Source organism: Corvus cornix, chromosome 2 (assembly GCF_000738735.6).
Source record: "Corvus cornix cornix isolate S_Up_H32 chromosome 2, ASM73873v5, whole genome shotgun sequence".
NCBI classification, from domain to species: Eukaryota; Metazoa; Chordata; class Aves; order Passeriformes; family Corvidae; genus Corvus; species Corvus cornix.
In genome coordinates this window covers 79,236,547-79,262,262 of record NC_046333.1, presented here as the reverse complement: position 1 = coordinate 79,262,262, position 25,716 = coordinate 79,236,547, and the positions used below count along the sequence as shown (strand labels likewise).

Here is a 25,716-nt window from a genome sequence, read left to right as displayed (position 1 = left end):
ATTTAGAGTTCCCTCTGTAGCTGGCTCGGCCCCTCCCAAGGTCCAAGACTGGGATGCGGCATCCCTGCAGCCTCCCTGCTGGTCCAGGGGTCCAGTGATCTAGTTCTCAGATCACAGCTGGGCTGAACAGTTCCAGAGGAAGAATTAGTTTCAGAGGATTTCTTGCCTCAGCTAACCTCCCTGCTTTTAGGCTGGCTAAAAACAGGGAGGTGCTCCCTCAGCTCTGCAGTGGTGAGAACATGGGGGAGTGTATATGAGTCCTTGAACACAAACTGTGCTGAAGAATTTGCCTGGCTTCTCTCCCCCCTCTGCTGGACCCAGCTTAAAGCTATGGGACCCATTTGTGGGCATAAAGCAGACAATAGGGAAATACAGTATTTTCATAAAATCACCCCAAGACAGCTGGGCATTCTTTGGGAAGGTATTCTGTTGGCATGGATTGCTCTAAGTGTGTTTTGAAAATCCACCTCTGAAATGGCCTCACAAAAAAGGCTTAACCACCAAAGGATGTCATTTGAGAAGCCAGAAGGTAATGCACTTAGTTTCATCAAGCTCAAAGACACTTAAATGAGTTAGCATGCCTATGTAGTCAGCGTTTGTAAGATTAGCATACCTGTTACGGTATCCCACAGTGGTAGGGAGGAGAAGAGAGATCCAACAGGCAGGAATTGTGCAGCAAGATTGATTTATTTAATTATTTTACAACTCTTTTATAGACTTTTTTCTTCATAGTCTTATTGGTCAAAGGATCAGCCACCCCTTGGGGATAATTGGCTAAAATCCTAAAACATCCATTGTCAAAATATTTTCCTACGATACCATAAACAAGGCTCTGCAAGGTTGCAGGTGTTCATAGTTTATTGAATCTGCTAATATCTTCCGTGAGAGAGAAAAGTATCTCACGGCACTGGAAAAAAGCAAGAGAAAATCTTGCTAGCAGCAGTATTTGTATCCACACATACCCTATGCTGCTGCTCTAATCTTGGACTCGGCACACACTGGAATCATAATATTTGTCACTATTTCTAATAGTTGTATTTACAACTTAAGATAAAATGCTTATTCTGAAGGTGGCCTAGAAAGTGATGACTCAACTATCTTTTTTTGTTTTCTTTCAAATTTTGAGTTTTCTCTTGTGCTTTACTTACCTGAAATAAATGAGTATTCATTTCGCTATTACTAGCTAACAGGTATTTTCTGCATTTCCTGCTTTACTTGGCTTTCTTTCTTCTGCTAGGATTGTTCTCATTGTGGGGTAAAACTGTTATTATTCAATTGGACTGATGTTGTTCTGGATTAAATGCAGTTGGTTTTGTACTCATAAAATTACGTGTTTGGTTAAATCATGGTAAAAAAGATCAGTGGACACAGGATAGCTTAGGCCACAGCTTGCACCTGTCTTTAAAAGGAGGTCATGTGGGTTTGAATTAATGGTTGTGATTTATACATTGCATTAAAGCTAAAACTACTTTCTGATGAGCCAGCTTCATTATAGGAAGTCTGGTCACATTTCATTTAGCAGTAAAGGAGGGTAAGATTATTGCTAATGATCCATCATGTTGTTAGCATATCAAAACCGTGTTTTTTCAATACCTGCGACCTTAGGGCCTGCATAAATTTTGTGACCATTAGTCAGATGTCCAGAGTTCACGGATTCTTGTTCTGTGTTAACTACACATTGATATCCCTATTCTCTTGCTCTATGCCATCCTGCTATGTCAGTTGGTCTAATGACATACTATCACACCTGATAATATTTGTGATTTTACTACACATAACTGTCTTAACTCATTCTTGAAAGAATGCTTTGTGGTAAGGTTTCTTTTCTTCATTATCAACTTTCATCATTGGGATGGTCCCTTTTTAAAACAAGGGACAGAGATGTAGCACGTTTGTAACAGATTTATGTGAAGAGAGGCGCTCAGGGGTGCATGCTTCATGAGAGTGCAGCAAGGAGTAGGAAGGGTAGATCTCTCTAGAATGGTGATAAAGCACTGAGGTTGAAATAATGGGTTTTTTTTCTACTTGGTTTGAGTTGGTTTTGTGGCTTTTTTTTTTTTTTTGGTAGGGATGCGACTGGACGAGCCTGCTGTTAAGTGCAAATAAGTACTGTGGATTAGCATGTTAAATACTGTTTGCTTGATGGTGATGCATAAAGAAAATAAATTGGATGAGTAGATTATAGGATTGTTTTGGCAAATACCTTGAAAATTTATTTAGGATTTCAAAGCTGTAGCTTTTGACTTCGGGATAGCTAGATATTCTAACAAAATCTTCACTGGTACTGCTCGAAGGAAAAAAAGAGCACTAAATGCCTTTCTTCTGATTTCTGGTCATTACTTTTCCCCATCTGGTAAAAAAACCAGCTGTGTCTTTAGCAACCAGAATTGGTGCAGTAGTAATAACTGTATGTGTATGTACAAGTTGTCTTCCTCCTCTGGGCAGGTAGTTTTATTCAGCGTTTTTCAAACGTGCATTCCTTTTTGAAGATTGATGGAGGCGTCTTTCTGTGTCAGGATATTACAGGACTATTGCTTATCATTATTAGATGTATGACTTCATTTCTACTACAGTACGGAGCTCCTTTCATTTTGTGATGAATGAACAGTGGGGGAAGAGAGAGAGGAACACTATGGGAATCACAACACTGTCATTCATTTTCAATTGCAATGTCTTGACAACACGACTTGGTTGCAAAGTAGAAGACAGTAATTTCAAGAAAGTAAATGCTTTTAAGACGAGACAGTCTGATTTTGCTGAGGGTAATTACTGTGTATTACTAGTAAAGCAACTTACTAGCTTACAAGCCGAGGTAACTGGTGTGCCTGATAATCCAATAGATGTGCCTTAAATGAAGTTATATATATAAATAAAGTTATACATCTCACTAAAATCTTAAGGTAGGTAGCCATGCACTAGGAAGGGAGAAACCTTTAGTGTATTAACTCCAAAGGAAAATCTGTGCACAGTCATTTGTTTATAAAGCTAATAAACTAATTGGATCAAGGGGCTGTCACAATTATTTTTTTTCGCTTAGATTTTATGGACTCTGAATGGATAATTGAAGTCCATTATCTTGAAATATTTGAAGAATTTACAAGATAATTCTGTTGGATACAGAAAATAAAAAAGATATCATTATAACTGTGCTATGGACTATGCATTTTTTCTGCTGACTTGACTTTACAGGAGCTACTTTCAGAAGTGAGCTTTGTTCTCTGTTGATGCTCATTACTAAAATGAAGGAGCTTGAACTGGAACTAAGAAATTAACTCCCTTGGTAATCTAATTATTAGAAAAGAGTTTTCATTTATATCTGTTTGACTACTGAATAACAAATTTAAAATGTGCCTAGACTTAGTAAAAAGTTGTTGAAAATAGCCTGCGGGAAGGCCTTGACAAATTTGCTGTTTCTGACATGGTGCTGATTTGATGGATTCAGGCTACTGTTTATACTCCGGTCTTGTGGTTTCAGATGATTTTTTCCCTGCCTGCTAGATGAGCTGTTAGAAAAGTTCTTTACAGGTAGTTGAATGATAGTGAATTGTAACAGTTCTCTGAGCTTCATGCTAAAAGTGACAGAGTAAACGCCAATGAAAAATGCTTTTAACACTAAATGTTATTAGTGACCAGACAAGAGAGGATTATTGCTTTTTAATTAGCATGCAAGGTAAATCTGAATATTTCTGCTGTGGTTTAAATCAGGGAAGACAACAGTTAGAAGTGACAAATGTTTCCTGTTAGTATCAGTAGTTAAACACATATTAGAAAACAGTATCTTTCTGTGCTGCATGGAAAGGGTTTAAGTGATTTAATCAGAATTAGGTTTTCCCTAACAGCAGTTTGCCTTGGCTTACCAGTAACAGTAATAATTTAGAAGTCGTAAATTGTGTTAGATTGAATCACGTACTAAGTTTTATATCTGTTGGTTTAAATGTATTTGTCAAATTAATATTAACCTACAGAAAGTAACCTCCCTCTTCACCTTTACAGCAAAGGAAGAGAGAAGTTGTTTTGGAAGGCTAATTCTGGACAAATGCTTAATTTTAGGTGTTCCGTTGACTAGGGAAAGAGTTGAAGAATATTTATTCTAGGTTAGATTTGACTAGTTTTTAAAAAAAAAAATCCACAACAACAGGAAAAACCTCAAACCAAACAAAAAATCCCAACACTTTGAAGAAAGATCACTCTTAAAGTAATGAAATAATGGAAAGACAGGCTGTTATTTAGAAGGGTGCTGCTTCTTAAAATTATTTTAAATAGAAAGAGAATATATAATTTTTTTTCTTTCCTATTACAGCTGCATGTAGGTAATCATTCCTGCAGTAAAATGGGTCTTTGTCATTGCTCTCTGAGTTCTTAAAGACATCTAAAACTGGGAGAAGGGGTGGGGTACAAAGTAGTAGCCCAACAAGCTTTTCGGCAAGACGAGTAATTCTTCGTCCTTTCTGGTGGTCAGGTGAGCCAAGATGGGAAGTCACTCCTTGACAAACTCCAGAGACCTTTGACTCCTGGGAGCTCCGATTCCCTCACCGCATCTGCCAACTACTCAAAAGCAGTTCATCATGTCCTGGATGTCATCCATGAGGTATTGCATCACCAGCGCCAACTGGAAAATATCTGGCAGCATCGAAAGGTCCGCTTGCACCAGCGGCTTCAGCTGTGCGTTTTTCAACAGGATGTTCAACAGGTAGGTTTTGTTTCACTTTGTCTAAGTGCCTGTGTGTTCTGTCAGCCTGTGATTTCGAGCTGATTGCACTGACAGGTGAGTTTTGACTGCTAAACCCCATGTACTTTTGTACAACAAGTGAATAGTTGCCTGGGATTGACTGAATGATACCAAGTTCTGTGTATTATCAGAACTTGGCTATTGGCTCTAATGGATAATAATTATATTTGTAAGTTAGCTCTACTTCATTTTTTTCTGATTTTAAATTAATTTATTTACTTTAAGTCATATATGATGAAGATTTTTAGTATAGACAGCTATTCTGAGTTTGTGCTGGTAGCTGACCTTCACATTCTAGGTAAAATTCCAGACTCAAAGTGTCAAAAAGCTTGTTGTTGTAACATGCAAAAAATTAAGTGTTATTCTGTAAATTTTTCGGTTTCAAATCCTCAATACTTAATTGACTTAATAGTGTTTCTTTAAAACCTCAGAGTAGTATACTAAGGAGTTATAAAAATTACAGATGAGATTACTTTCTGATAATAACACTGTTCTTGACTGAATGGTTAATAGCTGCTATTTTTTTATTATTGTGTCAACATCCTTAAAAGTTAGTAGTTATGTACAGGCATTAGTATCTCTGACATAGCTTTGCCTTTTTAAAGTAAAACAACATAAAATTCCTCAGTTGATGGATTTTTAATAAACATAAAATGTTAGTTTTGGACTGCAATTAACAGAGGCATTACTAATTTATCCTTTAATAGCTCATCTCTATAAAAGAGTTAAGATGGCCAGTATTTGCTGATAATGTTCTTTCATTTCAGTGTAAAAGTGTTCACAAATCACAGCTTCTCAGTGGGGTTTTTAGATAGATAGCCATACATTCTGGTTAAACTAATAATTTTTCTTCAAAATTAGGTGCACTTTCAAGCTAAATTTTTTTGAACTTTTCTGTTCCAAGAAGATACTGGATGTGGGCAGTTGGGAGTGAAATAACTGATTTTCATCATTTACCGTAGTTGAAAAAGGTAATTTAGGCAGATGGTGGGGAGACTGAGCAATCTTCATAACTCAACTTTCTTCTATATCTGGTGACTATCCCATCATGTAATTAAAGAAAATAACTTAAATGCTTAAGCAGTAAATTACATAAAATCTTCAAAACTTTATTACTTAATTTTATGTCTAAAAAGAGGCATACATTGAATGGCAGGCTGTTATCCAGATTCTCAACACTGAGATGTGACAAAAGATGCAGAAAGGCATGAAAAATATTAGCTGACAAAAAAGTAAAAGAAAGCAGAGGGAATGTTATGAATGGCCAGCAAGGGCTCAGAGAACCGAAGACTCCATTCATTATGCCATTGTATAAACCCTTGAGGCTCTCCATGAAGCTTACAACGTAAGCATTGTCTAGTCAGGATGGTCCAGTGCTGGTACTTGCATGAGTAGTCAGTGAGTGAAGGGCCTACTCAGAATATGCTGTGATTCTGTGATGAGGCACATCCCGCAAATGAATCACCTCTTAAACTGAAAGGGCTTCATCAGGAATCTTCAGAATTTGAAATTAACACAGTAGTTTGATTCTCAGGGAAGAATGTAGGTCCTCTCAGGAGTCTGGTGCCAACAAGTACGGATTGGATGGTGGAACTTTCTCCTCTAGTTTGAATTCAGTTCAGGTAGGACCTACTGAGGCAATCTAGGCCAAGGGATCTCCTGAGGTAATTTGCCAGGTGCATAATTCAAGTTTCGGGCCTGTAGGCCAGGCTTTAGGCAGTTTATTTCCTGGGGGAAGGTGTTCATTAAATGCTGCAGAGAGTCTTACTGTACTGCTCTTACTCTTTGCCTTTAATATCTTGGGAGTCATAAAATGCTTGTAGGAAATTCTCATTTTCTGCTCCATCCTAAATCCTGGTTCCCGCTGTAGAGGAGTTAGCTCTCAGACTGCATTGTTCTTTGAAGCTGGCAAATAACCCTTCATTAGACTCAAGTCATTGTGCAGTCACCACCAGGTTCTTCAGCAAGATGCTGGATTTTCCTTCCCTGTATTAGTCATCAGCCTTTGGAACTGCTGCATTTAAGATGAAGTAGTCACAGATTTGAAAACAACAAAGTGGACAGATTTACATATTTTTATATCTTCTAGTATCAGGAATGTGCTGTCCCAATCATGCCATGTGGATTGTGAGTACACTGGAAGTTTTCAGTATGAACCAGTTGCCTCAAGAACGTTGATCCATATTGACTTATTATTCAGTACATGCCTTGCCTACTGGTTGGAGAAGTTTCTTTCATCCTGCTTATTTATGCCTGTGGTTTCTTTATATGCTTTGCAAGACAGTCATTGAATTAAGGTAGCAAGAGATCCTCTTGACAGTTTGAAGTTGCAGCCTTTTGTGCTAATGCACATCTTTATCAGCCACATGAAATTCCAAGCTAGATCTGTACAGAGGTGCAGCCCTTGCTTGCCATCTTCCTAAGCCCGTCCCATAGTATCCAATAGTTACCACTGCCAGAGATTGAGTTGTCCTTTGGTTTATCCCTGTAATGACTGTTAATTTCTGAAATGCTGCATGTGGAAGAATAGCTCCCTGTTAAGTTGCTTTAGCTTAACTTTACAGATACTGGGTATTTTTGGCGCTGCTTTATGAATCATAGTGTGAATTTTGGTCACTGTTGCCTTTCGTAATACAACTTTTCATACTTGGGTTTCAATGCAGGTCAGTCTGTAGGACAAGGACAATCAACATCCATACCAGATAGATTAATCCAATAGCCACAGCAGATGTCTTAGAGATTGTAGCTCGCTCAGCTTTGAAAATTTATCTGGGGAAAAAAGTGATCTTGGATAACAAGGTTCTTTTTTCTTGCAAAACAGAAGCAAACCAACTTTATCAGATCATCTTAATTTATCTGAGAAATGTTAGTTTTTCAACTGAATAATCATGAACACCACTCAGTGCATGAAATTACTGTGGTTTGAGGTATTAGTTAAATTTATATCTAAGACAGTTCTGGAATAGTTTATGTAGAACTCCAAAGCAACTTTCTAAAATACTTTAGTTTTTGTTTACACGTTCTCTCTTTGTTCAAACTTTAAAAAATTCAGTTAAGATTGATTTAGAAACTTAACATGAAAACACCTTTTAATTACTGTCAGTAAAGTTAAATGTGGTGGGGATTTTTTTATTTCAAGATAAGCTAAGTGTGGCTCTCTTCCACTGTTTATAGTTAATTTGCACATAGTGGCAAGCAACCAATTGCATTGTGAGTGAATCTGTAACTGTCCTTTAGCATGAGTCTGTGATTTCCTCCTCCTCCCTCTGCTGGCTTAATGAAATAACTCAGTTCATAGAAGTGTTAAGTGAGTGACAGAGCTGAGTTGGAGGAGGGAATTGGCCGTGTTGAGCTGGTACTTCACTTTGTGTTACTTGCACCTTAGAAAGCTCGTTGGGTTTTTTCTTCCGTCTTGCATGTTCTTGTATACTGGGAAACTGTTTCTAGTGGAGCTTTCCAAATCAACAAAAGCATTGTGGTGAGATCTGTGTACATCAAGAATCATCTGCTGATCTTTTGAAGCAAGTCGTAAGGAAAGTAGCACATGAAATCCCAAAAATAGTAGATAAGTGAATTACAGAAAATCTGAAATTTGAAATGTGAAAACCTATGACAGTCTTAAACTGAATGGAATTCTGAGTTTGATTTTAGGTAGCAGAAACATGCTAGGAGATCTAGTTCCTGGTTAGTTTGTATATTAACATCTAAAAAGAGGGGTTTTATTTTAATTTTTAAAAAATGTCTGGCCACCAGCACTCAATTGTGTATGTAGCCCTTTTAATATAAACTATGGCAGTAAAAGTGTGATTTTATATTTAAGAGTTAATAAGCTTACCAAGTAGATAATACAGTCAGTCTTTCACTTAAGGAAAGGAGCTGACTGATTCTGATATGAATCAATAAAGCAGACTTCAAACAGCAACATGGACTTTTGCTCTTCTAGGCCATGAAAGGTCAAAATTGAGCGTAAAGATAATGTTTCCAGTACAGTGATACTGCTGACACTCGTATGATCAGAGTTTTGGTGCCTGAAAAACTTTCCTGATAGCTTGCAAGCCAGAAATTAATAAAACATGCTGGTAGAAGGTGTTTTGAGGGTTTTTTTTTGGGCAGAGGGGGGAAAGTTGTTTTTTTGTTGTTGCTTGGGGGGTTGTTTTGATTTGGTTTGGCTTGGTTTTTTTTCCCCCAAAAAATACATTTATTTGGTCATAGCGGGTGTCTTCTCTGTCCGTTTTGGATAAATGTGCTGCTTCTTCCTTGATCTGCCTGCCTCAAGACAGGTTACAGTCACTAGTTTCAGCCTCGAATAATGAAGGGCGGGCCATGAATGCTTGCTACTTGCTAGCATCACCATGATTTCACTGTGTGATTCCCATGTGGCTTTTGAAGGCGGTTCCAGTGTAAAATGGTTCTTTTTTGCGAGAGACTATTTCCACATTTTAACTATCCGAAGATCAGAAATGCAGAGTTCTCCATCTTCCCCTTCTCAATGGTATGTCAGCAGCAAGTAAGTGGTGGAGATCAGAAAAGTGAGTGTATGCAAAGTAGGTAAAGGGTGAGGGGGGTGAGGAATGGATAATAATGTGGGAAAGACTGGTGAAAATGAGTACATTGAGTCTGCAAAAGATCAGATTTACTTCTACAAGCAGCATATACCACATATTTTACAGTCATGAGCAATGATTTTTTTAAAATGAAGCTGTCTTTCCATAGTTTCTTCTGTTGTATATTCTTTTGGGAGCTAGAAAAGTAAGCATTTTTCTAGATCCTGTGTTGGGCATAAGGATGGTTTTGCTGAGACTGCAGTAGAACTTTAATTGCATCATTAAAGCAACTTGCCGTGGTGGAGGATGATACTATTCACCCTTTCACTGAAAAGTGTTGAGCCTCTTAAACTCCTAGGTATTACTTAAGTACAGACTGAATTCCATTTACTTTCAGTGTCAGTAGAAGAGTCCTTAGTGGGTCAGTGTGATGATTTCTGTAACTCTTACTTCTCCCAGGAAGAGGAAGAAAATGCGTAAGTTGTTAAAAGGCTAGTATCAGTGCCAACTAATGGCATTGTCCTTTGATTGAAGTGGTATGCAAAGCACTCTCTGATGGGAAGAGCATACCTTGACTCTGCCTCTATGTGCTGTAAAATTCCCAAGAGTGCTTCCTCAGTTTTGTTAAGAATCAAGGTATGAAGGCTAAGCACTAATGAGACTTGTATTCATGCTGATTTCACTTACAGGCAGTAATGTTTCTCTACTTGAGTGGTTTATGTCATGATCTGTGTACTGGATTTCTATGACAATTTCTTCCCTTGAGAAGTTATTCAGCATTATTTGGAGCAAAAATCATTCTCCCTGGACTGCTTTCTGCTTTTCATCCCATGCTTTCTGGGAGTGATTTTGCTGTTGATTTCATTTGTTAGCTTATAACTTAGTAGTCTCCAGAGTCTGGTCTCTAATTATGTCATCCAAACCTATCTCTTTTTAGCTCTTTTTATAATGGGGAAAGTGGTCTCCTGAAATTAGTCAAAAGTATTGGTAATAACTGAGGCCATGTTTAGCTCCTCGCTCTCCTTTCTCTGATCAATACTTTACCTTGAAAGAAGAAAATGAAAACTTGCATTGACCTGAAACACAATAATATTCTTCTGGCAATACTTACTAGGAAAACAAATATTACATAAGTTAAGGATGGAGATTTGGTGAAGTGTTGGTGATTTGAAGTGGCTGTATTTTTGTGGTATTAGGGAATTGTTTGTTGTTTTGAAGATGTCCAGTAGGAGAGAGCTTGCAAACAGAAAAATATTTGCATGGTCAAGATAAATGAGAAAACCATGTTTTCATTGTTCTGCTAAAGAAAGCATGGATGCTTTTTATGGGAATAGTGTGTGGGATTACATGTGTACTGAATGTAGTAATGAGTGATGTTGCAAGGATGGTTCTTAAATCTGTTTGGAATAAAACAAAAAGTCTAGTTATACTCAGTTATACTTTCACTGCAAGAAAACTGGGGAGAAAACCTCACTCAACTTCAGGAATCAGAGTAAAGGGCACTAGTAGATAAGAAGAGGCAAAGTACAGGCTTTTGAAAGTTATATTCAAAACAAACTAAAATATTCATGTTTTAAAGAAAAAGGAACTCTGAAGGTGAATGCTAGGTAAGGTATTCCACACCACTACATAAGTGCTGTATAGATATGGATCACTGACTTAAGAAAATTGCTTATGTGCTGTTGTTTTAAATTCTGAATGTCATTCTTGAACCTTTTGAGTATCTTCCAAAAAACTGAATACCATATGCATACTTAACTAATGGATTAAGGTATGGCTAGGATGTATTCGTTTGAAGATAGTTTGCATGATTTTGTTCATTCACTCATCAGAAATTTAGTATGTGTGCAGGAATCTTTCGTTAACTGGCAGGAACTAATTGCATGTAAAGTTTTTACTGTTGATAAAGCTGTCAGCCCAGTCATTGTGGTAGAAGCATTAAGGTCCTTAAAATGTCTTTTGTTCGTCACTTTTTCAGCTATAAAATTTACAATAAACAATTATGTCTGATGTTTTGAGGGGATAGATGCTTCTTAAGAACTGGAGCGTATTCCTCCATATGCTGTGAACACAGACATTTATCTCATAATGATTTCAACTAATTTTTCTTGTATTAATTAGTTAGTTACTACTGAATCTTTCTTCTTGACTTAATAATATGTAGAAGGTGAAGTGAATTGTCATCTAAAGTAGAAATTCACTGTGTTAATCACCAGCAATGTGCAAGCTTCATTAGTGTTACCTTGCTGAAAAATGTCAGCTGAAGTTGTAAACAGATTAGAGAGACCCTCACAAGGGGTCTCGCCACTTGGATCAGATTACTGTCAAATTGATGAATGTGGAGAAATGAAGTTGTCCTTGGTAGGCTTCAAAATACAGATATAATCTGAAATCATACTATTTTGCCAGTTTGAGCTAATTACTGCCTTGAGAAAAGTTAAATGAGATGTAATTAATGTCCTTCAATGGCAACACTGTGTTTCAATCCAACAGTACAGTTCTTTTTAAGCACTGCCTTTACAGCTTCTCAGTTCCTTGAATAATCGTTGTCTTTTTGTTGTAACATTCAATGTGGCCGCTTATGGTTTCTGTGTGTCTCTCTTCTGTACCACAGGTGTTGGATTGGATTGAAAACCATGGAGAAGCTTTCCTTAGCAAACATACTGGAGTGGGAAAATCCCTGCATCGGGCCAGAGCTTTGCAGAAACGCCATGAAGACTTCGAAGAGGTTGCGCAGGTAAAAGCCGTCGCATGAAGGACTGTGCACTTGTCATGGAAATAAATGAAAAATCCCTGCTTTTGCACTTGAAGGCTGGGCAGAGGGAGCTCCACTATAAAACATTCTGTTCCAGGAATGGACCATTTTTTCTCTGTTGCAAGTTTTTATTTTGTTTTTCCTTTATACTCCAGCTTTCAGAAGAAAAAGACAAACTTCCACAGTCCTAGAGAGTGTGAGCTTTAAAGTACAACAGAACTGCTCTGCCATTATTATTATTATTATTGTTGTTATTATTTTTTCAAAAACATGCTTTCAAATATATATTTACAGAAGAATGAAAGCTCTCCTTTCAAAGTAGCTTAGTTTCATGGGATTCTAGGATTTAAACTTTCGTGCAGCCTGTAAGAGAGGATGGAGATGAATTGAAAGTCCTGCTATCTGACTTTAGGCTTGGGGAGCTCACAGATCTTCACCGCAGTCTCATGGAGAGGAGGTGGGGGTTTTCCTAAGAAACCAGGTGAGCCAGCAAGCTGGCCAACCTGGCTTGGGTCTTTTTCTTTAAGTACAATTGAGTTTGTATATGCCTTCCTCATCTGAATCACTGATACCCTTAGTTTAGCCTTAAGTGGAACTGATGATACAACTTCAAAACACATTTTTTCTGTGAAAAAAGTCAAAACAAATAGAGATACAGAGGAGTACAGGGAGCTTAACAAGGAGCTGGTGTACCTGTCAGCCTCTAAAAGGGGATATGAGGTGAAGAAAAACCCTGTGCAGGAAGCAGAAGGCTGGAATCTTCCCCATTAGTAACATGCACTGTCCACCCAGTCTTAATGACTGGTAGGAGAAAACAACTCCAAGATTAATCAAAAAAAATCTCCTAATGTGGGGTTGATACAGTGGTGCTTCAGTCAAACAGAAGACAATGTTATTAGGTAATTTTGACATGATATGCTGGAGCTCAGCAGTGACACCTACTATGGGGGATGCATCAGAAGTGTTGTTTACAGTTTGCCTGTCTAGTTGAAGATATTAAGCTCTTGATAAAATTTTATTGTAAATACAGTCTTAGAGCACTCCAGTGGCTGAGGACTTGAAATAGCATCAGAAAACTTCCTCAAAATTGATTTCCTGTAAAATTTTCAAAAAGAATACATGTTACTTTTGTATATATACATGCTGGATTTTCTATATGCATGTCTATTACTTCATTTTTAGTAAAAAGTAATATTTTCCATGTGGAAATACTTATTTCTCTGGGTCAGACAAGCAAGAATCTATTTCCATAAGATACTTAACAAAGCCTGAATGATCTCATACTTAATACTGTATTATTTGGACAAAGAAGAAGAAAATGTTTGAGTAGCTAAAAGGGGATGAAGTGCATAGAAATGTTACAAAAAGCATCTTGTTAATTTGCATTATACTTTAAAGCAGAAAATTGTAAAGCAAATGCTTACTAAATACTTCCTAAAAGTGAATGTTACTGGAGTTTGAAATTATTTCTTCGGGGAATGGGTGGAAGTTCTATTTTTGGAGATACTGAAAACTTAGATTGGTCAAAGAACTTAAATATACTACAGGGGATTATCTTCCACTGACAGAAGGATGGACAAAATGATCTAATAAGTATTTTTTTCATCTCTAACTCCTGAATGTGTAGTGAGTTACTGCCAAGAGAGGCACACCCTCTGAGTTGTTCCTCTTGCTTGCTGTAAAACTGAATATAAGCAGGCCAAAAGGCATTCCTGTTGTTGCTGTTACAAGGGAGATTACGTTCAAGTATAAAACAGCAATCTGCCATCCTTGTTAAAGCATTAGTAACTTTTGGCTGACTTATTTTCTGCCTACATTTCTGGTTGGTCCAGGTCTTCGTTGTGTTTTTGATTTTGGACTTGTTGTTGTTGTTGTTGCTCTTTTTGTTGTGATTTTGTTTTGGTTTGTTTTTAATAGGACTCTAGGCATTATCAGGAGTTTTCAATCAGTTCCAGTCAGAAGTTGAGAGAAAGTAATGTTAAGTGAAGTGTCACTGTCTTGGCAATGCTCTGGCAAATCCAGGGAGCCGACAGTAATGTTGGCATGTTCCTGGTCAAAGGCTAATGCCTTATTTTAAGGGGAGTGGAAATTATTTTTTTCTTTTTTCTTCCTTTCTGCTTCTTCCCACGTTCTTTTTTTAATGTGAATGAGGTGCCGTTTCCTCCACAGCATTCAAAGAGATTTTAAAATAAGCTGCGTGTCAAATAGAAAAGACATTCCAGCCAATGGGCTGTGGTCTCACAAATTAGTCACTTTAAAATTCATGTGAAATGAAGGGGTTTTTTTTATTTAACACTTTTTCTTACACTACAAAAGCTGGATAGTCAAAACTCAGCAAATAATCCTCCCTAAATTCTGATGATAAATACATGCTACACATACACACTTTGACTTGCACCCGCTATTGTAAAATTGCGTTGCTCTTTTCATGTAAAGCCTGTCCAGTTCAATTTCTACTTACCCACCTTTTTCTTCCTTTTTTCACCTTCTCTCCATGTTCTTCTTTGTGTCCATGAGACTGTTTAGTTAAGGTGTCAAGTGTCCAAATTTTGACGTAATTGATTCACTTACGGGTGTGAATTTTCAACTTAAAAGCTCTGGATACAGGTCAATATTGTAGTTGTACTTTTCCATGCATTTTTGTATGAAATGCTAAGTCAACTTTTCGTGTTTCAAATATGATCTGTGTCTGCTTTTTGACAGTAGTCTATGCTCAAAAACCACAAAAGACGTATGGCAAGAATTAATTAATGGACTCTTTTTCCATGAAAAGGTCTTCTTGGTGCAAGAGATGCACAAAAAAAAAATCTTCCAAACCTTGTCTGAATACACCCTTCATTTCCCTATCAACACCAGTTCCCACCTCATTTAAGGTTATAAAAGCAGGTTATGAATTTGGATTGCTTCTGAACTTTACCCATGGAATGGTTGCAATACATCAAATTAAAGGTCCCTGTCTTATAGTATCTGGTGGCTATCACCAGATGCATAAAGGAAAGGGACTGTATGCTTAAAAAGTTACCTTTACCCTCCCAGTTATCTGAGCCTGTTTGATGTTGGAACTGAAGGATCCATCAGAACCAGTATTTAATAATCACTGATGGACTTTTGTTTCTTTAATTAGCCTACTTTTAGAACCCATTTATGATCTTGGAATGTATGCCAGACCCTGCGGCAATGAGTTATGCAATTTAATTGCTCCTTAGATGAAAAGTGCTTTGGTTTTTCATTTTAAGTGTATTGTCTGATGCTTAAATGTGATAGTGTCCACTGTACTTAATGAGTAATCTATCATATTTTCTATGCCTTTAATGATTGTATACCTCTGCTGATCTCAGGCCATCCACGTGTCTCTCTTCCCATTCCAGACCACAGTAAACTCCAGATTGTATGAAATGCAATCCATACCTCCACTCACTTCTGTTGCTGTACTTACTGTCAGTAGTACTCATTTCTGCACTAGTGTCTGAAATTTAACCTTTGGGTTTTCTGTGATGTATCACTTCATATGCTTTCTAAAAATACGGTGTTTGTTCTTTGTGAAGAATATTTAGAAAACATTCCTTAACAGAAGGATTAAAAAATGATGGAATTTGTTGTTGGGGAAGGGAGTAAATTCCATTATGGAGAATTTTTCATAATTTTGGAGAAGAATGCCTATTAAAGAGTTGCACCTTGGGACACAGAGCAATGGACTACAGGTAGTCTTGAAGTTCTTAGGGGGCTCCTTCTTTTCCCCTGGGATTTGGGGAGAGTGTGCTAATGGAGATATCCTGAGGAAGTTTGTCACCATGAGGGCTCCTTTGTCACTTTAGGAAATTGGCATAAGCAGCGTCAAGGAAGAACTCCTGCTCTTTTGCCTGACTTTCAACTGGAGGCTGCCCCTTGGGATGAGCATTTTCAAAATCTTCACATTACTGCTTTTTTTCCCTCTGAGCATTGTTTAGAAGTGAGCAGAGAGCTGGGAAAGGCAGTTGTTAGTACTGAACACCTAGTTGATGTGATTTCTGTTCCAAAGGGTAGTTTACGTTCTATTCCAGCTCTACTTGGAAGTGAAATTTGAGCAATAAGGTATGTGCCTGCTGCTAAGTTTGAGAATCACAACCCCTTTTGAAGCAGCATCCAGGCTGTGATCTTTTTTAAATACAGGCAGTTCACCATCCCCTTTACAGAAAGAGAAGTCAGATGTGCCTGGGCCTGTGTAAGAGGAAGATACTCCTGGAATTCGTAAACAATGCTTCACATGTGAGATAAAGTTTTCATTAAAAGGGGAAACTTCTGTTTCAGCCATCTGCAGCTGGGTGTGGTGCTCTGGACTGATGAAGTAGTTGTTGTTTGAGGAGTGCCTTGAGGCTCTTCAGCCATGCCCCTTGAAGGCGTGTGAGCTGCAGCCCTGGAAGGTGGAATACCCCAAGCACAGCTCAGAGTGTGTTCAGGGCCAGCCTGGCCTGGGACAGTGGCCTCAGTGGTCTGGGGTGTGGAGTACCACATTCCCCACTGAATAGGATAAGCTTATGTTCGTCTCTGCAGGCTTTCCCAGGGAAACCAGGAAGGAGTTCTCTATCTCTCCATGCAACTAAAAAGCTGAAAGTTAAGGAAGGGCTGAGAGTTACATAGGCAAAGTCAAGGAACAGCATGGATTTAATTCCTTGCATAAACAGATCATAATAAATTAAGGGAGAACTCGCCCCAAATATGTGAAAGCTTCACTGAGTCATGTAATCTGTCCTGGGCTTGTCTAGTAATTTTCCTGATACCCTGGGGGAGAGCTCTTATTTCCTGTCCGTTAGTTCAGTTTTAGGGCTGGACTTGGATTTCATTTTTGTGGATAGTATAATGTTAATTAGAGGTGTGATACTATATTTATGGCAAAGAAAAGCACATTTGCATAGGCCTAATTTATCTTTCCAAGGAGTGTTTTTACCTGATGTAATTGAGGTTGGGAGAACATGGAAGGGCAGAAGGGAAACAAAAAAGGTGTAGTTTACATTGTCAGGAATGCTTTCTTCTTTTTTTTAGTCTGTGGTGCAAACCTATCAGAAGACCTAATGGGGTGATGTGAGCAAAGCTTCTTTAGGCTAGACATGGCTTCAGTTTGTTTTCTCCAGTGGTTAACGTTCTTCTAACCTTCCTTGATGAGAGTTTTGAGAACCATTCTAAAACATGAAAACCCGAGGTTAGGCTCAAAAAAGCGCACCTGAAGCATAACAGAGGTTTGGACTCAGTCCTGTTTTGAATTAATGAGAAAGATATTGAGGCAGGCTGCAAATGGCAGGGCTTTAAGAGTTATTAAACACCTGTGTCTCCTCTGCACCATAGCACGTCAGAGACCAGACTTCTCCAGTTCTTTTTCTGCTTAGACCCAAGTCTCTCACAGGACTTCTGATCTCCATTTGTTAATCCTAGGATATATTGGGACAGTATTCCACTCAGACACTCAGCCATAGCTGACTTCTAAATCTTCTTATGCTGCTGCTTTTTCACAAATGATGATACACTTGATACATGAATTTTGGATGCCTGACTTCTGTAAGGATGGAGAGAAATGTTCTCCTGTGCTTGGTCACTTTCCACCTTCCTGCTGGATGTGTGGACTTGATGTTAAGTATTTCTCTCAGCAGATAGCATTTTTTCAGCTCTAGCAGTACACATTTGAAAAGTCTTCTCTCCCTGACTGTAGTGATTTTTCCAGTGTTGAAGTAGGCCAGTTTGCAAGTAATTAGGCATTTAGGATGATCTTTATTCTAGATGTGAAAATATTAATTCCAAGTTATGTGTCAAGGAGACATTTGAATAGACATAAATAAGGAGCTAAGGAATTAATTTATTCACAGCTAGGTGAAAAATTGTATATAAATATAACAAAATCTTTAGTAAGTTTATACTGTACTACTTTTAAGAAAAGAAGAAAGAAAAATACATTCCAAGGGCCTTTTTCTAATTTTGTTTTCACTAGTGGAGTGGCTTTAAAGTATACTGACTTACTTTTCTTTCATTTAATCCTGTGAAACTGACTTATTTCCCTCCAGAACACATACACCAATGCAGATAAGCTCCTAGAAGCAGCAGAACAGCTTGCTCAGACTGGGGAGTGTGACCCGGAGGAAATCTTTCAAGCTGCCCATCAGCTCGAAGACCGGATACAGGATTTTGTCAGGCGTGTGGAGCAGCGCAAGATCCTGCTGGACATGTCTGTGTCCTTTCACACTCACGTTAAAGAGGTAAAACTTCCGCTAAGTTGTGGCGATAACTTCAAGCCCTAAATGCAGTGTTGTCCAGTGTTGCTTTCATGGTTAGAACCTTGCCATAGGACATAATGAAAAACCCTGTTGTATGATGAGTTTTGGTTTGGAATGCACTGTGGATTGTGAGCTGGGGTATCATGGTGGTTCTGTTCAAGGATTTTTTAAAAATTTGATTTGATTTTTTTACTTTCAGAAGCAGCTTTTACCTCCTTTGTTGTGCAAATACGCATGCTTGTTCAGTCACAGAGAAGGGAGGAGGGTCAGATCAGGGAACTGGTACAGCTATAAGTCAGCATTGTGGGGGGAAATACTGTGCACTTCTGGTTTTTTATCCAACCAGCTCTCCTGTTGTCTGAGTTACCAGGCACATGGTTAGATTGTCATGGTTCAGGAGACTGAAAAGTGTGGCAGAAGCACAAGGCTACGTAAGGCAGCCCTGTTGCCCAGAGAGACTTTGTTTATTTCTCTGTTTTGCACATCGAATTGTTATCTTGTATATTGACAGTTCTTTGCAACCTAAAGAGCTTATCTGCTAGGGACAATGGTTTGCCTCATGTCTGCAATTTTTAGTCTTCTTCAAAGATTGAAGTGATTCAGCAGGAGAAATAAAATTCCGCCACACTTAATTTTCAGTAAGATTAGCTTTTTGCTCCAATTCAGAACACAGAACATGTGAATTTATAAGCTCATGGGATAGGATGGAACAGGCTACAGCAATAATAAGGATGTCAGTAAGGTGTTCTGGTTTTTGACAAGCTTAGGTTATTTGGTTTCTGTTTTGAGCTCATGTTAAATCTCCTCACTGTTCGAACTCAGTGAAAATATGAAAAGCTTCTGGATCATAGCATGTCCCAGTCCGTCTTCCTTCCCTTCACTGTACATTGTGAAATGGTCTGTGTAGTGGCAAACTGTAGTATTCAAAGTAGCTTCTTCAGCAAAACCTCCTAGAGGATAAGAGGGGGAGTTTTTTGTAAGTGAAACATCTGCTTAGCACTTGAAACAAAAGCACAAGGCAGTTGGTCTTTGAAGGAGGTCAGGATTGAATTATTTTTTAGCTTTAGACATGAGTACATAGCTCCCCCATCAGTTTTCTGTTAGATGGTTCCTTGCCAATACTCTCACAGGACTCTGCTTGTTCAAACAAAATATAAATGCTGTTTTCATAAACTGTTCTTAGGGGGCAGCTTTTTTGTTTCACTTTCTCAAGCAAATAGTACTGGTCTATTATTTGTTATGAAGCACAGGAGCAGTCAGCTGCTGAAATGTGTTCATGTTTTTTATATATATTTCTTCATTACCTGTTTTTCTTAGCATCAAGAGCAACAGCTGGAATGGTATTTAAGTAGAATACAGTTGGTTGTAGTGATGAAAGACCAAAAGTGTAAAAGGATTTGCTTTCAAAAATGAAAAAAACCTGAAAGGCAGACTGATGTGTGAGTCACTGTTGAATAATTTTGGGAGGCTGATCCAGATGTGCTGGCACATTGCCAGTGCTCCCTTAGATAATAGTGTTTTATTGAAAAGAAAAAAAAATTCTGTATTTTGATTTATTTCTTTGGGAAAATGGCTGTTATTTTGAGTCTGTAAGCACGCACAGCTGTTACTGTGGAAGCCTCTTTGCAGTCTGAACTTTGGTGGAAAAGTACTGTAGTGGCTGGTGTTGATTTTTTTTGTTTGTTTTGTGGTGTGGATGACCTTTATACTTAGTAAAGCAAGGAAAAATTTTCAAACTACCTATTTGTGTAAGGGAGGATGTATTTTTATATATTTGCATTCTACTTAAAAAATACAGATGAGAGAGTGAGGTGGGTGGTTCATAGGTAGTAGACTGGTCCTTGGTTCAGGTGCAAAGAAAGAGCAAGCTCAAAGCTCTCCTGTGCTTTCTGTATTGTGATCTGTTTTCAAGAGCATGTTGTTTGTTATCAAACATGCGTGTGGAGTGCTGAGGAGGCATCACAAAGCAGATGGAAGATAAAAATGCCCTAACCTGAAAGTCATCCATGCTTTATTGGCAGGAGAATTGTGTTTCTCCTTCAGGATGTGGGAAGTCGCTGAATAAATTAGTGCATACCTGTAAGCAACATAAGCTTTCTGCTGTATTGTGAAGAGATTAACGTGCACACTTAGCTAGTGAAGAGAGGAGTTCAAGCAGTAGGATAATAGGTTAGCTGTTTAACCAGAAAGAGGTGCCTTAGTTGTTAAATAAAAAAATAAATACATACAAAAACAACACCAAAAAAACCCAACCTACCAACTGATCAAACCCCCCCCCCCCCCCCCAAAAAAAAACCCCAAACAAAGCAAAACACCACCAAGGCATTTTGCCGTGGAAGTATTCAGGGTGAATTCTGTCTCTTGTATCTTTTTTTGGTGGTAAAAAAAAATAGGTATTAAGAGTTAAACCCCTGTTTGTGTGTGACAGTTTGGAGGGAGCTGCAGAGCTTAGGGAAACTGTTTGTCTGAGTTATTGGCTGTTTGAAACCTTGAAATCTGGCTCCGGTATCCTTCCAATCACTTGATTCCTTTGAAGTAGGATGTTTCAGTATGTTTTATTCTTTCCCCCAGAAATTCTGCTTGTTGAATGAATACTTCTCATTTGGATGCAAGTATTCCAGTACCACTTCTCCCCTGTAGATTTACATAACGTTTATACCTGGCACAGAATTTGCCTGCAACGTTTCCCAGCTTCCCTGGGAAGCATCAGCCCTTCAGTGACTGCACAGTACTCTCACTCTGTTCATGCTGAGTAAATCAGCACAGTTTCTGCTTTCAGCAGTGTGATGGCCACAAGAAGCTTGTCCTGGAAGTAACAGACTTTTGCTATATGTGTGCACAGAGCAGCTGTGTAGTATGTGTGCAGCAGCCTGTTACGATGCACATGGAAAATACTGTCTGTCTTCAACATTTCCAGAAATTTTTGTAGTGAGGTAGTTATAAGCTGGTAGAACTCGCTGTGGCTTACAAACATCAAAAAACCAACATACAAGTTCACAGACTCCTCATAGACTAACCTCAATAGACAACAGTTTTCACTGGGGAAAAAAAGGATCTATTCAGAAATGACAGAAGTACAGTGTTATGTAATGGTACCACTCATTTTGCTTCATGGTGATCTGAGAAAATCAGTTGCTTGCTATTTGTAAATTGTGATTACATGCTGCTGTCTTATTACTAGTTTTAAAGTTGTAAGGTTGTGAACATTGATTTTTAGCTCCCATGCAAACAGTGAGAAATTTCAATCTATAAGCCAGACTTCTCAGTAAGTGATGTACTGAAGTTAAGCTGTGCACTGGCAAGCTTTAAAAGTGTTTTGGATCATACCCGTGTCAGGATCTTTGCATTGGAAGTACTGTGTCTTGACAGATTCCTGGCCTGAGGATGGGCAAGATACAACTGAACATCTGAAACAGACCATTGCAGGACAGTGGAACCCTTATGGCTTTTGTGCCGTGGGACATCTAATAGTATGGCAAGGGTTGAGGTGAGAAAAAAATTGCACAGGTGAAAGATGACAGTTAAAGATAACAGTAACAAACAGTTATAAAAGGTTGTGTGCAGAACACAGGAGCAGGAGTCTCAATAGTCTCTGCTGTGAAGTGTGTCACAGAGTAGAGATGAACAGCATTTTGGTGTGAGTTCAAATTCTTCCATACACAGACATACACATGTGCACACACACTCTCTCCAGAATGGCTCCCTCAGCATCTGTGAGTGGGAAGACTGAAATCCTGTCCAAGCCAGGTGTTTGTTGTAGTGCCAAAGTAGAGCAACAGATATTTTCCTAACTGGAGTCAAGTGTGGGAATGCAGTTCAGGCTGACTGTATGTGGAAGAGAGTATCTCTTAAGAGCCTGTTGCTTTTTTGCATATAACCTTTTGTGTGTATTCTGACAAGTCGATTGTAAAATAGCTCAGAGCGCTTTTTATGTATACACAATGTGCTTAATGGTGTTACTAGAAGACACGTCTCTTCTTTTTTCAACTTACTCAGACTAAACTTTGCTCTAGAGTAGACTGAGGTTGAAACAAAGAGAGGGGAAGGGGAATTGGCTAGGTTTTCAGATACAAGGCCTTCATTACCAAAGTAATGAAACAGTAGTCTGTGCAAGCTTTGGAAGGAAGGTGGCATCATTTTGAGGATGCCAGTGCATGGGAAGGCAGAGAAGGCCTTGCTCTGGCCACAGTGCTGCCCATTCATTCACATCTACCTATGAGGCATGTGCATTTGATTCAAAAAAGCTTGTTGATAATGGTTTCACTTTGTCTCACAACTCACTCCTGGATATGTGCCCTCCTCTGCATTGCCCAGTGTAGGAGGGTGTCCCTCGCACAGCCTTGCATTTGTTTCATCTCGAGGTAGACCCTGAGATTGATGCCTTGAGAGGCCTCCCAGAAACAGAGACCAGACAGGAGCAAGGGAACAAAAGAGGCACTCACTTGAAAGGCCTTCAAAGGTACACCCTGGGGAGCCCGAATCCATTCTCAAACTGGACCCCAAGATGGACAACAGGTCACAAGTTCTTCACTCTTTTATAGGTTTAGTTCATCTGCATAGCAGGGTTAATTCTCCAATTAAAGCTTCAGTTTTCCCTTCAGCTTACCCCCCTTTAAAGGCTCTTTGGTTTATACTCTTCTGCCCAGGACAGTCTAAGTGTCCTTGAAAAGCAGGCCTGGAGAGGCCCTGCCATGTCCACCCAGCATGAGAGCAGAAATTAACAGGCCACAAGAAACTTTCAGAGTCACACACCAAGCAGTACAGAATCTGAAAAATATAAAGGTTAAAACGTAAGGCATCAAGATGACAGCCCTGCTCCTTTGGTTGCTTGTCCCTCCTGGGTGTTTGATCTTTGTGCTGGTGGTCTACAGGTTAAATTTGCACGTCACAGAAAGGCTGCTTTCTCCTCTGCTTGCTGTTTCCAGGCAGCAGAGCATCTTTTGGATGCCGCTATCTAAGTGTAAAAGGCTTTATCCTTCAGGCTTGTGCATCTCCAATGTTTTTATTGTGTCATTATAGCACAGCAGTGGTCAATGTAACAGGTCTGGCAAAAGATACAAAGTGCACTCTGGTCAGTATTTTGATTCGCTGCTCATCTGGAGTCTGAAAGTTCTGGAGGACACTTTTAAATCTGAAATGAGAAACACTTCCAGTGGCTGCACACTCAAGTGTGTAGTGGCTTACTGCTGGTAGGACTGCAATTTAGTTTCCCAGCACAGGTTTTCTTCTCTCTTGAGTTTTTCAATCCTGGTAGCTCCCTTCCTTGGAAAAAGGGATGAAATTTAAGTCCAAGTGTTACTGAAATAGCACAAAGTGCTTGACAAAAGTGAGGCAGAAGTAGGCCTTTATGCTCTGTTAAGCTATGTATAGACATTTTTCTCTTGTTCAGTTAAGAAATAGGGCAAATGTTAATAGGGTAGTCTTAGCAGGCAAATATTAACAGTAGTTGATGTAATTTTGTGAACATGTGGGAAACTTGGTTTTGCTGCAAGGATGACTTTCTGAATTGGAAATTAATACCTTTATAACCATACAATAGATAGGGGTATTTGAAGCTTTTAAAGGTAATTATATTTAATGAAAAAAAAAATGCAGGCATTTAGCATCTTAAATGCTACTGAAAGACCCTGGAAGACAAACTCCAGGGGGTTTAACATTTTAAGGTTTTTGTTTTTAAAAAGATGCATACTTTGTCCACTGCATATCCTGAAAGCCAAAGCTTACAGGCAGACATACACACAGAGCCCCTTTCTATGCCTAGACATACTTGTTAGGGAATAGTATTGCAACACTTGGCCCTGTACAAATAATAGCTCCTTCAACAACTGTGTCTGTGGTAATGCACATACTGCAACAATGTGCTGGGGGGCGGGGGCAGAAAGAGGAATTTGCAGTTTTTAGACACAGAAACCGTGTGCCTTTCTTTGCCTGAGCCTACTGAAAAGGCAGACTGAGAATCCAAAAGCTGTTATTATAAAAATGAAAAAATAAATTGTGAAAGAGTGCGATGGATATTTTACCCTAATAAAATAACTCTGTGCTCTTGGGTAAAGTATTTACTCAAAAATAATTGTTCTCTGTTTATATTCAGCAAAGTACAGTAGGGTCTTATTTAACTGCAGTCTTTCAGGAGATTACAGAGATGGGACTTAAATGGATAGAGGCCCATGATGGAAACACTGAAACTTCCAGGATGTTGCAGACAATTGAAATAATACCATCTCAGTGACTAATGGCATGCTCCCAAGAACTTAGGAAAGAGGTAGTACAGGATGCAGGCTCATTCAAGCAGATGTTTCTTAGTCTGTGCTATATTTAGATCAAGAAAAAAATCTGCTGAGTGAAACATTTGCCTGTCAGGGATTCAGAATTTTATTTCCCTCTCCAATTTTAATTCTGATAAGATGCAAAGAGCAGATGAAAAGAGGAGAAGAACCTCCTTCTGTGACTGGATTGAGTTATGTATGCAGTTTTCTCACTGTATGTTAGAGCTGTCTTGCCGCTGGATAAAGTTCTTACCGAGATCACAGGACTTGATAGTTTGTTTAGGGATCTTCATGTTACTTCTCTTACAAAGAATAGAAAAAAACATGACTGGAAGTTGCTCAAAAGTTCACACCGAGAGAAAGTTAATAGTTTTTTAATGATGAGTTTGTGATTTTTTTCCCCACTGGATTTTTGTTGCCAAGCTCTCTTTTATGGAATGATGTGTTACTTCAGAAAGTCATTGCACTGTAAAATCTGTAGTTCTGCACTGATGAACATGTATGGGTAAGCTCTAGTCTCTGTTCACCCCCTGCTGTAAACTGTTTGCTTTCTTTTGGCTTTGCTGTGCAACCTTGTACAGTCTTCAGCCTTAATTTTGTATCTGAAAACAAGGTAATTTATGTAATTTCCAGTATATCCAGGGCTCGTTCTGGTTTGAAAGCTGCAGAGGAGCCAGCTGGCTACTGCCACCCATTAAGAATTAAGCTTCTCTCAGTACAGTGCATGAATTTCTATCCAGCTTTAATAACCTCACAGTTTTATTCATCTGTGGTGGCTTTATTATAACTTTTGTTTATAAACACCTAGATTATTTTGAGAGGAAGATGTTTGTCACAAACTTACTTGGTGGAAAAAAGAAAAAGCTTGTTTGGTAACGTATTAAAGGAACTTTTGCTATGGAAGTGTCACAGAGCTGTTTAGTCACTTCAAAAATGGCTTAAATTGTTCCGCTTTCAACAGCATATGAATCACAGCTAGGCAAGTAATGCATACTAATTACTCTCCTTCTCTCTCTGCGCTTTTCATAAAATGTTTTTGCTTCCCAAGAGGTGGACAGTTCAGCTCATGGGCTGGGCAAACACAGTGTATTTTTGAGCCCTTGAGTACCTTGGGGGCCAGATACTATGTTTATAGTGATGCCATGCTGACCAGGCACTAAGCCAGCCAGTGTAACACTTGGTT

At 38.7% G+C, this 25,716-nt stretch overlaps 1 protein-coding gene across 4 annotated transcripts in view; it reads left to right on the top strand.

Annotated features, from left to right (window-relative positions):
• The window catches only part of TRIO (trio Rho guanine nucleotide exchange factor), a 248,434-nt gene that overhangs the window by 95,670 nt on the left and 127,048 nt on the right, over nt 1-25,716 (top strand). For all 4 annotated transcript variants that reach the window (XM_039549487.1, XM_039549489.1, XM_039549488.1 and 1 more), the window contains exons 9-11: nt 4,460-4,690; nt 11,888-12,010; nt 18,058-18,249. In XM_039549487.1, the coding sequence (XP_039405421.1) occupies nt 4,460-4,690; nt 11,888-12,010; nt 18,058-18,249 (546 nt within the window). The remainder of the gene's footprint in view (nt 1-4,459; nt 4,691-11,887; nt 12,011-18,057; nt 18,250-25,716) is intronic.